General features: G+C 53.6%; 1 protein-coding gene across 16 annotated transcripts in view; it reads right to left on the bottom strand.

Moving 5' to 3' along the window:
- Positions 1–12,575, bottom strand: part of KDM2B (lysine demethylase 2B) — a 118,890-nt gene that overhangs the window by 76,410 nt on the left and 29,905 nt on the right. For 6 of the 16 annotated variants that reach the window (XM_026018762.2, XM_026018766.2, XM_072722795.1 and 3 more), the window contains exons 7-8: positions 5,244–5,337; positions 4,108–4,261 (exon numbers count right to left, since the gene is read on the bottom strand). In XM_026018762.2, the coding sequence (XP_025874547.1) occupies positions 4,108–4,261; positions 5,244–5,337 (248 nt within the window). Of the gene's footprint in view, positions 1–4,107; positions 4,262–5,243; positions 5,338–6,786; positions 7,086–7,773; positions 7,927–8,146; positions 8,521–8,830; positions 8,959–12,575 lie in introns of those variants that run through there. The other 10 variants (XM_072722800.1, XM_072722802.1, XM_072722801.1 and 7 more) reach the window with 6 other exon arrangements.

The following is a 12,575-nucleotide window of genomic DNA, read 5'->3' as shown; positions in this document are numbered from 1 at the left end:
TCCCTCTCTCTCTGTGTCTCTCATGAATGAATAAATAAATAAAACCTTTAAAAAAAAAAAAAGATTTTTTTTAAGTAATCTCTACACTCAATGTGGGGCTCAAACTCACAACCCCAAGATTAAGAGTTGCCTGCTCTACCACCGCTGAGCCAGGCACCCCCATGAATCTTCTTTGTTTAAAGAAATAAGTTTCAGGATACCTGGGTGGCTCAGTAGTTGAGCATATACCTTCAGCTCAGGGTGTGATCCCGGTCTGGGATGGAATCCACGTCGGGCTCCCTGTGAGGAACCTGCTTCTCCCTCTGCCTGTGTCTCTGCCTCTCTCTCTCTCTGTGTCTCTCATGAATAAATGAATAAAATCTTTAAAAAACAATAAAATAAATAAAAATAAAGAAATAAGTTTCTTCCCATTGCTTATGAAGAAAGTAATGTATGTAAAATGTTTGTCGCTCAGTAATATGAGTTATTATTACCATTAGCCATAGTTCACTGAAGCTGGTGCAGCCAGAGGGGGAGGCTGAGCGCATCAGCATGGTCAGGGCATTGGCCACAGGTCACATCACATGAAGGAAAAAGATGTCACTGGGTCCATCTGACTTCCCACTCCTTGGGGATGATTTCCACCTCAAGTTTTCCTTCCACCTAATGATCAGGCTAAGTCTGGGTAATTTGCCAGCCACTCCTGCCCCTGGCTGTGTGCACCCTGGTGAGGCCACTGTATTCCCACTGCCTCTGCCTCATCAACAGGACAAACCCGCACCTCTTTCTCCAGATAACATTCCCCAGCCACCTTCAAGTCTTCCTCTTCCAGGCAGCTTTCCCAGACCACCCAGGAATGAGGCCTGAGAACTGTCACCCCTGCAGCACAGCCAGTACCCAGGCCACACACAAGAAGAAAGAGTTAAACCACATCTCATAAAGACACTGTAACATTTAAAACCATCCCAACCTAGCAACTTCCTGGTTAACTTAGAACTTTGAAGACCTGCTAAATGACCCACAGGGAGATGTGAGGCCAGCATGAGGTACGAGGACACAGGTCCAAGGTTGCATTGTAGTGACAAAGACCCATGGTGGGAGGTCAGAGGTGAGAAATGCCAGAATTAGCTTCTCTACTCCTGATACAGAAGAACCCACATGGGGCAGCCCTGGTGGCGCAGTGGTTTAGTGCCGCCTGCAGCCCAGAGTGTGATCCTGGAGACCTGGGATCGAGTCCCACATCGGGCTCCTTGCATGGAGCCTGCTTCTCCCTCTGCCTGTGTCTCTGCCTCTCTCTTTCTCTGTGTCTCTCATGAATAAATAAATAAATAAAATATTAAAAAAAAAAAAGAAGAAGAAGAAGAAGAACCCACATGGAGAGATGCCTGCTTCTCCAAGGTTAGCTCTCCACTGTCCACCCAAAGCCACACTCCAACTCTCCCAACACCTAGATGTGTGTCTGTCCATAGCGCAGGGGGCGCTGGGGCTGGAAAGAATCCCAGGTGCCCAATGACTTCTGTGACTACATAACTCCGGCCCCTCAGTTTTCACTGGTTGGCAACAAAATGGGAAAAACGGAGATGGCACAGATATTTCATAAACTCAGAACTGTCAGATTTAAAGAACTGTCCTTTATTCTGAAATCATGTACTTCCAACTTTTTTAGCGTCATCTTCCATTTGTGAAAATCAGCAATAGTAGATGCCAGGGTGTTTTTGTTTTGCTTTGTTTTTGATTAACACCCGTCTTTAGCAAAACTACAAGTTTATAACTACAAGCTCCCATTTTTCTTTTTTTAAATTTCATTGGTCCCTGCAGAAATCAATGCCTGGGAACCATACGTACCCCGTCCCCCTGAGAAGGTGACAAATTTTAACTGTCCACTTTTCCATTTCCTGAACAGGCTGGCATCTCACTCACAACCCTTAGGGCCAGGAGTCTTTGCTGGGGTCTCACTCAGCCCACTAGCTGCAGTTCAAATCCTCCTCCTGCCTTCAGCAGATAGTCACACCCCTGCTGGAGCTCCAATGTTGCTTCGCAAGACCCTTCCCAACTTGCTAAGTCACCAAAATGAACGCCCCTCCCATCCCAGACTAAAGGAAAGCAATGAGCCACCTCCCTCCTCTGCAAAAAGGCCCGAAAGAAGAAGGTCTGTCCTCCCAGGGAGGTTAGGAGGCCTGCACTCAGGGGGGCCAGGTTGGGAGGGATCTAAGGGTTCCACAGTTCAGCCCCACCCCACTCGTTGTAGAGATAGGATAGTTGAGGCACAGACAGGGGAAGAGACCAGCCCAAGGTCACAATGAGCATCAGCAGCAAAGCCAAGAGCATTATCGAGTTCCCTTGCATCTACCATGGCCAATCTTCCAACACCTAATGAGTGGCTTGAACACACTCGAGAAGGGTACCACTTCCTTCCCGAGCTTCTGTGCCACATCTGCCAGGGTACGTACCATAAATGCTGCCCACCAACTACAAACCATTCTGTCCTACGTAGGAGTCCTTCCTCTCAAGTCTGAGGATGGACCTGGAGCCATGGCAACAAAGTCACCCCCACTACACCCTGCCACTTCCAAATCCCCAATTTCCCTAATATCGAAATCTCTACTTTCTGCCCAACTTTCTAGAAGAGTACAAGTGTGCAGGTCTCATCCCCTCAGTGGAAGATGCTACCATAGTGCTTCATGTCCAGACCCAAGGCCAGCTTCCAATTCAACTCTCAGAAACCTAAGTGTGACCAGCTTCTCCATCCAATAAATCTTAGTTGCTTCAAAGGATACTCGTAAGGTTCAAGCCCACACTCAGTGGCAAATTCCCTGCAGGCTCCTTGGCACAGCCTTATATATAGCCTCTACTTATATACACCCAGTGACAGGGAGCTCACTACCTAGCAGAGCAGAGTCATTCCAACACCGCATGGCTGGACCTCTTCTTCTAAGAGACAACCTTTCAACTAGCTGACTGCTGTTCTCATACACCTGCTTTGCTTCTCTGGGTAAAATCCACTCAATTCCTCCTTCAAATTCATCTCACCTGATGTGACTTCCAGACTCCTATCTCCAGGTCAACTTACTCTCCAAAGTATAGTAACCAAAAGGAACACAACCTGCTTTATGTGACCTGACCCCCTTCCTCTCAACAGTGGGACTGTCACCTTCCTCATCTTGGGGAAAATGTAACTGTTAATATAGCCAAGGACTGCACTCCCTAACCCCTAGGGCATGTCATGCTCACTGGTGCCTTAGCTTGTAATTGCCCAGAAGTCCTCGGTCCATCACCAAATACCTGTAGGCATGTAGTTCTTCATTCACTCAGTCCTCACTACCACCCTGGGAAGTCTCACTCCCATTTTACAGACATGAAAACTGAGGCACAGAGAGGTAAAGTCATTTCTAGGAAGTCACAGCTTGTAAGCACCAGAGCTAAAATTCAAACTAAGGCCATGTAGTCTGGCTCCAGGGCTGGCGCTCTTAACAACTGCCCTCTACTATACTTGTAGCCTTGATTTCTTTTTCTCTTTTCTTCTTAATTTTTTTGGGGGTAGGGGAAGGAGGGAATCCAAATGTAAGAGCTGACATTGACCTTAACTACACTTCACCTTGATCCGCAGAAGGGAGGCTGCCATGTTGGGCCCTTTCCAAAAGGTATATTCCCTTCTGCCCATTTCCTAGGCTTTCAGGCACCCCTGTAAAGCCCCTCACCCTGGGGTCTGCCCTTCCCCAGAACCTCCCTGGGACTGCCATTACCATACACTGCACTTCCTTGGGTAAAACAACCCAATTCCTCCTTCAAGAGGGTGAACCCAGACCCCTCCCCAAAGTACCACCGTCATCCCCTCACACAGAAATCTCCACAGGAAGTCCTGGGAAAGCCATTCATGCTTCCCTGAGGGAGGCCCTGGGCTTTTTCCCAGGAGTGAATTCTAGCCAACAGGCAGGGAGACACAGGTGAGATGTGAAAGGGACAGAGGCCGTCTCCTCTCAGGGACTGCCACTGGCCACCAGGCCCACAGAACCCCATCACTTGGCCCAAAACCGTGGCTGAGGCCACAGGGATGCAGGAGCCTTCACCCGGTGTCTGGGAGAGCCAAGGGCCGGGGGAGAGCCCAGCACCACTCTTGCCGAAACCTACCGGAAGGGATGAAAAACGTGTAGCCCTGTTTCAGCTCAATTCTTTGGCATCGCTCCACGCGGTCTCCCAGGAAGATGTCACTCTGTTTGCCTGACAGCACCCACTCCTCGTACAGTGCCAAATTGTGCAGGGTTGGAGGAATCAGCCAAAAGATCTTGGGAGGAAAAGGAGGCAATGAGCTGAAGATCTGGGCCAAAGTCCTGGATTTCTTTCAGGCTGTGCACAACCCAAGGAGACAGCCCCACCGGCCTAGGAGTGGGGAGGATAGGGGACCACCTCCAGGACTGGGCCCAAAGGGTCTCTGGGATGGTGAGGAGGGGGTGCCGCCCTTCTGGGTCACACCTGCCTGCCTTTAAGGAATCTCCATTCCCGCTGAAACGCCAGGGTGGGTACAGTTCCTGGACTCTGTGGAACATTCTTTCTCCTGAGCCACAGGCTTGTTGGAGAGGTAAGGGAAGGAAAAGAAGGGAATTTCCTAAGTTATATGATAAAATGGTCCAATAAATAAACCCAGACTGTGCTCACTCTGGAGAAGGAGGAAAAACATCTGGAACCAAGCAGAATGACTTCCTACCCAGAATTTCTTCCAACACGTTTGGTTAAAACAAACATACACATAGACCCAGGCAAGGAAGGAGGCAAGCGTATACTCAAGGAGCATCCCAACAGCCGTATGGAGTGCACGCAGAAGCAAACACAGCAGGAGCATCCTGGACGCACACACCACCTCCTCTCTCCGGGAGACGTCTGTGCCTCATATAAAATGTTCCTGGAGGCAGGTAGTGCCAGCAACTAGACTTTTCAGTTAAGCAGTCTCTGGGCTGAGACACCACAGCAGGCAAAATGAATACTGGGAGTTCTTGGGAACCAGAACTGGAGTTCTAATCTGGCCTAAGGTGCTTAGAACACTAGACTGGCTAAGCAGGTGTGTGAAGGGTAACTGGATGTGATGCAAAGGAGTTGACCTTGATCCTTCTCTCCAGGAGAAGACAGAGAGTGAGGAGGTGGCCCTGAAACTGCTCACAGGGTAGGAGCTGGTTGGGCGTGGGGCAGGGAAAAGAGGGGCATGGAGCGAGCCCCTCCATGAAGAAATAGCCAGGGTTGGACAAAAGTCTAAGAGACTCAGCTCAACTCACCTTCCCACCCCGGAAAACATGGTACCAAACGGAAGTGCCTCCAAAGTCGATGTGGAAGTCAGTGAAACAGCCTTTCACGCTCATCAGACAGTACCTGTGGCACAGAAGCAGGGGAGCAGAAAAAAAACAGTTCAGTGCCTGAATCACAGGAGGTGAGCCAAAAGCTTCAGAGATGCTTGACCAGCTGCCTTTTTATAAATGCTAACACTGGGGAATTTCCTTTCCTTTCCTTTTCTTTTTTTTTCTTTTCTTTTTAAACCCAATTCTAATCGGAGTTCCCCTCAGGGGAAACCCCTGTGATCAGATGACGAATCTCAAGCACTGGCCACCTGCCCCCAAGGCTGGGGGAGGCATTTTGGTTTTCAGGTTCCCAGGAGACAGCTGGCAACCCACAGGCCACTGGGTTTATCCCTCACAGGCAGCTTCTACTCTTGCCCCACCCCCACTCCCACCCCAGCGAGAGAGGCTTCCTTTCTGCTCCTTCTCAGCTCCTGTACCTGCCAGTTCTCCCAAGATGCCAGCCCCCCCACCCCCCCACCCCCCGTGCAGCAGCTGGGCCCCCGGAATTCCACTGTAAACCACCTGCATAGCTTGCCAATCACCAGTCCTCATCCATCTCTTCATTCATTCAATAAGCATTTACTGAGAGCCAACCAATGGTCCAGCCCAGAGCTAGGTACGGCACCTAGAGAAATGCCTAAGGATGCATCAGACCCCTGCCCTTCAGGATGGGACATTCTTAATAGAGCACCGCACAGGAAAAGCTAATCGGCAAGACAAACTGCAACTGCCTGAGAAGTGAGCAGTGCAGCTCAAAAGGACAGGGGTACCAGCCACATAAGATCATAGTATACAATTCCCTGGATATGAATCGTCCAGAGTAAGCAAACCTACAGAGACAGAAGGTAGATTCGCAGTGGCCAAAGCCTGAGGCTGGGGGTGGAGGGTGAGGATGGGGAATGACTGCTAGTGGGTACAGGGTTTCATTTTGGGGAGATAAAAATGTTCTGAATTTGACTGTGAATGCACAACTCTATGAACACACTGAACCACTGAATTGTACACTTTAAATGAATGAACGGTATGGGAATTCCATCTCCATATAGCTGCTAAGAAAAAAGTGAAGGGATTAAGAGGAGACACTTGGGGGTGGGGTGGTGGACAGGCAGAGGGGAAAACCCAACCCTCAGAGGCTTGGGTGGAGGAGGTGCATTCAGGAGACAGAACCTGCCAGCAGCCCCCCTTCTGAGCTCTAGCAACAGCCAGATAACCCACCCCTCCTTACAGGAACTCACCAGTCTGGTCCCCCCTCCCCTGACGTTCTGCCCTCCTAGGGGTGGGCAGAGCTTAAGGGGAGGTGGGGCAGTGGGGGTGGAGAGGGCAGGCTTCCAAGTCCAGGCCTGGCAGCCAGCAATGCCGGGGGCCCCCTCTTTCCCTCCCACCCCTTCCCACAAGAGCCACCAGCAGCACGGAGGGGGCAGCAACCCCACGGCTCATGCTCATGCACCTTCGCACCTCCGGAGGCCCACACACACATGCTTACCCCACTGACCTCTTTTCCCCGCTGCACTTTGCTTTTCCATGGTTTGGGGAAGAGGGGAGGAACAGAACGGGGCAGGGACAGACAGGGAGGAGCCAGCAGCAAGCCCCAGTGGAGATAATGGGGGTGGTGGGGCTGAGCTGGTTAGGAGGCTGGTGGGCTCCAGGTGCCCCCTCCCTCTTAGCTGCCTTTTGCACCTCACATTCAGGTGGACCCGGGGCTCGGCAGTATGCAGGCAGCGTGCCCAGCGTCCCTCCTCCGGATAGGCTGGAAGGAGCCTTAACCATGTGTCTGCAGGAGGCTGACAAATCAGAAGGCCTTCCCCCACATCAGAGCCCCGCTGCCTAGCAACCCCATCGGAGGGGTGTAGTTGACAGCACAGGACGCAGCCCTGTCACGAAGACAGGCGCGGGCTGCGGGGCTGCGGGGCTGCGGGGCTGCGGGGCTGCGGGGCTGCGGGGCTGCGGGGCTGCGGGGCTGGCGCTGGGGTTGTTAGAGTCCCGGCTTGGGCTCCCGCTCTGCACCCTCCGCCCCCACCCAGCAGGCGCACACGGGTCCCTACTCTGAAGACCAGAGTGACCCTCTTCTCTCCAAGGAACTGGGAGTGGGGAGTAGGGGGTGAAACCCTAACCCACCCCACCCCCACGGACCAACCGGCCTCCTCTCCAAGCACCACTTCAAAATATTAGTCCTCATTTTTCCTAAAACCACCTCTTCGTCTGGATTCTTTTTTCTTTTCTTTTTTTAATCTAACCTTGGTTTCCACCCCCTTCAGGCCTCAGCAGAAAACAACCTAGGGAAAACAATTTAAGTGTTTGTGGGGTGGAGCGAGATGTGCCTCCCTCGGTCTGCAGCTGGGTAACCACCCGGGCGCCCGCAGCCGAGCGTGGCTCTTGGGCCCAAGGGCGACCCGGCCCCACGTATGCACCAACCCCCAACCTCCTGCCCCCAGCCCCAATTCCCGCCCCCCCCCCCCCCCCCCACACACACACGCATGGACGTAATCACTGGGAGCTGCGGCAGCTATGTGCAAGGAAAGTTCTCCAAGTTGTGTTTGCTTCCCATCTGCCCTCCCAAGTCGCCCTCCAGCATCCTGCGAGGCCCTCTGGAGCGTGGGGTGCCACTTCCAGCCCCGCCTCTCCTAGGGAGGCCCCTCCCCCGTGTCCCTCACTTCCTGGCCGCCGGGCTCCGCCGCCCCTCCCGCGGGGCAAATGCAGGCGTCCGCGGCCGGGGCGGGCCGGGGTGGCTGTGACAGGGCGGCTTTGTCCGGGGCCCCTGCAGCCGCCACCCGCCCCGCGCTCATTCCGGGTCTCCCCCCTCACTCCTGCTCCCGCTCGCTCTGGCGTGACGCCTTTGCACTGACCTCTACAGCTTCCTCTTCCAAAGCACACCGCAGTCACATGGGCGCCCCGGCTCCGTGCCACGGCCGCTAAGCTCAGCTCTCCCCACCGGGCAGCCAGCCTGGCTTCCGCCCGGCTGCCCCTGGCCCGGAAAGCCGCGCCCCTCCACACCCCCCACCCACCGCCCCGGCGGCTTCCGTGCAGGAGCGCACCCTCCAAGTTGGGGGATGAGAATCAGGCGCCCCCGAACTAAGCCTCTGGGGGGGTCCTGCCTCCCGGGGCCCGCGCTGGCCGGGGAGGAGCGTGGTAGGAGGGGGCGCTGCACCTGCAGCACCAACTTTGGGGCGCTGCCTGGGATCCGGGAAGCGGGGCGACCCCACCTCGCCCCTTTCCCTCCAACTTAGCGAGAACTCCCCCGGCGCCTCAGGCGGCATCCCTGGGGCAAAGGTCTTGGCGGGGGCGGGGGGCCTGGGGCCAGCTGGCACCGGGCGCCTGCTGAAGGCGCGCGCACACTGCACACTTACACGCAGCCCCGGGAGGACACAAAGAGCCGCTCCGCGACGCGGGCTGCGCAGCCCGCGGGCGGGAGGTGACCCACACCCCGCCCCGGCGCGCCCCGGAGGAGCGGGGGCTCCCGGGCAGCCCGGGCCCCGCGGGGCGCAGCGCAGGGACGCCCGCCCGGCCCCGCCCGGCGCGCCCGCGGTTACCCTCGGCGGCGGCGGCGGCAGCGCGGCCCCCGGGCGTCCCCTCCGGCAGCGCAGGACCGACGCGCGCCCAGCGCAGGCGACCGCGGCCGATCCCCCTCCACGGCGCCGCCAGGCCCGGCCGGCCGAGGACCGTGCAGCCCGCTCGCTCTTGCTTCCTTCCTCGGGGCGCCGGGCGCAGCCTGCGCTCATCCCCGCGCTGAAACTGAACACCCGCGCGGCGCGGCGGCCGCCAGGAAGGAGGAGGGAGGCCGCGGCGGCGACAGGGAAGCTCCCGGCCAGGCCAGCGCCAGGGGACGCCGCCGCCGCCCACGGCCGCCCCCTCGCCCGGGCCGGGTGGGGGCCCGGGGCAGCCCTGCCCGCAGGCGCCCAGGAACACCGGCGCCCCCGTTTTCAGAGGGCGTGGGCGCCGTCCTGCCACTGGAGAGGACCACCCGGCAAAAGCCACCTTGATGTGTCCATGGGGCAAGGCTAAAGGGAGTGTCAGACCCGAGGTATGGCAGTCCAGGGACCAGGGACGCTGCTCCAGCCCTAAAAAGACCATCATCTGTGTGACCTTGGGCAACTTACTTCCCGTCCCTGAGCCGGGTTTCTCATCCTAATGGCAGGGAGGTGACTTAAGTTCAACTCTGCGTTCTAAGATGCTCCTTTGCGGCCCCTTCCCCTGCCTGGCCCTCAGCAGCTGTGTGACCCTACATCATAGAGTTACTGTGGGAATTCATTGAGATACGTACGCATTGACACAGTACCTGGCACTGTGATACTGCGATTATTTAATACAATTTTCACCACCCTCTGAGTTCACTCCCAGGATTGTCCCCGTTTTACAGATGAGAAAGCAGAGGCTCGGAGGTCATGACTCACCAAGGTCACTACCTTAGTGATAGTGCTTACCCAAGCAGCCTGGCTCAGAGGTTATCAGCCCTTCTCCCAGGTCTACCAGGCAGATCCCAAGACTCTTCTAGAGAAGCAAGGTCTGCAGGTTGCAGTCAAACTCAACCACTGACTTCCCGCTGCAGGAGACGGTTCAGCTCAAATCAGTAGTCCCACCCTCCAGGGCGTGCTCCCCAGGGCCATAGCCCTCCTCCCATTCTGTCCCCACACCATTCCCCTAAACCCCAAGGGAGCAGAAGACAGTGGTATAGACTCTGAAATCCAGCTTCTTCATTCTTTACCAAAACCCATCCACTGGGGCTATCCACAAATATTAACTAATGGGCTCTGATTATCAAGTGCTAATAATAAAAGCCATTAAATGCATAATATCTAGTTTCACCTTCAAAACAACCCTGTAATCCCCATTTTAGGGAAGTGAATGTTGATGTCATTTCAAGGTGGTCAATGCCCCGGGCCAGGGCACTGCTTCCCAGGGTCATTACAGGATGGCCAATGGCCTGCTATGAGATTGCACACTGTGAACTTTTTGGAACTGGTTGATTTTTTTCACCATAGTATATTCTCCCTATTTACAAGAAAAAAGTGTAATTACAAGAAACATCTCCCATCTTGGATTCGAGCACCAGCCATTCGATGGGTGTTCTTAAGCAAGCTTTTTAAAGCTTTTTTTTTTTTTTTTCTTAAGAAAGGAGGAAAGAGGAGAGGAAGAGGGGAAAAAGAGAATCTTAAGCAGGTTCCACGCTCAGCATAGAGCCTAAACCCTGGCTCCATCTTACAACCTAAGCCAAAATGAAGAGTCGAGTGCTTAACCCACTGAGCCACCTAGGAGCTCCTTGAGCTAAGTATTTGACACAAAACATAGTCAGAGTTAAATGAGCTAAGAGAAGGCCCTGACAGCTGGACTGAGTCATCCCCATGGGAAAATTATTACTTTTTTGGACACAAGTGCCTCAGCTCAAGCCCCAGCAAGGATCACATCAGATTAATCTGTGTTAGGTATAGCACCCAGCAATACAGCCCTATATTTATTCTGATCAACTGTTTGACATTAGACTAAATCTTTCCCCCTCCTCGAACTCAGCATCCCCATTTGTTGAGTTAGTCAGAGGCCTCAAACTGGTGGCCCTCATGGGTCAAACTAGACCCTAAATGTGCATGGTTTGGCCAGCACTGGATTTTTTTTTTCCCAAAAGAAGAATTTTTTAAGTTATCCACAGCCATGCCAGCCCCCATCTTATACTCAATGGCTACACCTGTTCCCTGCATTGAAGCACTATTGCATGAACTTCAGTTTCGTGTCTATAAGATGAAGGTAGTTAACACCCACTTCCAGTACCGTTGAGATATATGCGCTAAGTGTCTAACACAGTGTCTGTGTCTATACATGGCAGCACAGAAAAGGCTGGCTTTCTTTGTTCCTCTTGTAAAGCTAGAGAGGTAGAGAGGAAAAGCCAGGAATCCAGAGGCCTGGGGTGTGATGCCTGGCCCACAGCTCCATCCCTGTGTGACTGCCGCAGCCTCTCTAGGTCCGTGTCCCAGTGTGATATTACACAGGGATGATCATCTCTAGTACCAGCAAACATGGTTGAGGAGAGCTGAAAGTAAATGAGGGTTGTCGAGATAAAAGCCCAATGCAGGAGCACCCGGGAGGCAGTCGGTTAAGTGTCTGCCTTCAGCTCAAGTCATGATCTCAGGGTCCTGGGATTGAGCTCCACATGGGGGAGGGGGGCGTCCTTGCTCAGCAGGGAGCCTGCTTCTCCCTCTCCCTTTGCCTCCCCCTCCTGCTCATGCTCATGCTTGCTCCCTCTCACTTTCTCAAAAAAAATGAAAATAAAAAGCTTAAAAAAAAAGCCCAATGCAAATATGAGGGAGAATAGATTGAAAAGCCAAGGATTCTGATGATAGTTGGAGACCTTGTGTCTACACGAGACCACACAGACAAACATCTTGTCCTACCCACATCTCACATCACTATAGGCTCCATTTCCCTACAGCGTGGTTGGGAGGTGAGGCAAGGATGACAGGATCCCCACTTTGTAGAAGGGGAAACTGAGTCCTTGAGATGAAAGATTTCCCATGGCCACCAGAGACTGCCTGGGGCAGCCTTGAAACTTGCTCATCCCAGCACCTATTTTCATCCTGTCTGGGTTTCAGCTTCACTTCACACCCTCCAATTTTTTCTCAGTTCTTCCTGCCACCCTCAGAAAGTACAGGGAGAAAAATGCAGTTGACTCCCAATTATTTGGGGGCCAAAGGTATGGTATATACGGGGTACCCTTCCTTTCTCTGTTTGTCAGTCACAGTCTGCCTCCATTAAGCTGTAAATTTCATTTCTGCAAGCAGCATGTAAGGACAGAAAAGACTTGCTAATTTCCTTCTGGAATGTAGTATAATACCCAGTGGTCCTAAGTGAGAGAGGTATGCCCCTGTCACAGACCTAGGAGATTATGAAGGCTTTAAAACATGTTCAGAGCAGCCCGGGTGGCTCAGCAGTTTAGCACCATCTTCAGCCCAGAGCATGATCCTGGAGACCTGGGATCGAGTCCCATGTCAGGCTCCTTGCATGGAACCTGCTTCTCCCTCTGCCTGTGTCTCTGCCTCTCTCTCTCTCTGTGTCTCTCATGAATAAATAAAATCTTTAAAAAAAATGTCCAAAGTCTTTGAAACTCCCCCCTTTCAGAAATAGAGCCAAATTCCCCTCCCCTTGAGTGTGGGCTAGACATAGGACCTCACTTTTAATTAAAAGAATATGGTTGGGCAGCCCCGGTGGCTCAGCGGTTTAGCGCCTGCCTGCCTTTGTCCCAGGGCCTGATCCTAGAGTCCTGGGATCGAGTCCCACATCAGGCTCCCT

Source organism: Vulpes vulpes, chromosome 10, assembly GCF_048418805.1.
Source record: "Vulpes vulpes isolate BD-2025 chromosome 10, VulVul3, whole genome shotgun sequence".
In the NCBI taxonomy this organism is placed as follows: Eukaryota; Metazoa; Chordata; class Mammalia; order Carnivora; family Canidae; genus Vulpes; species Vulpes vulpes.
Note: the sequence above shows the minus strand (reverse complement) of the source record. Positions and strands in the feature narration are given on the sequence as shown.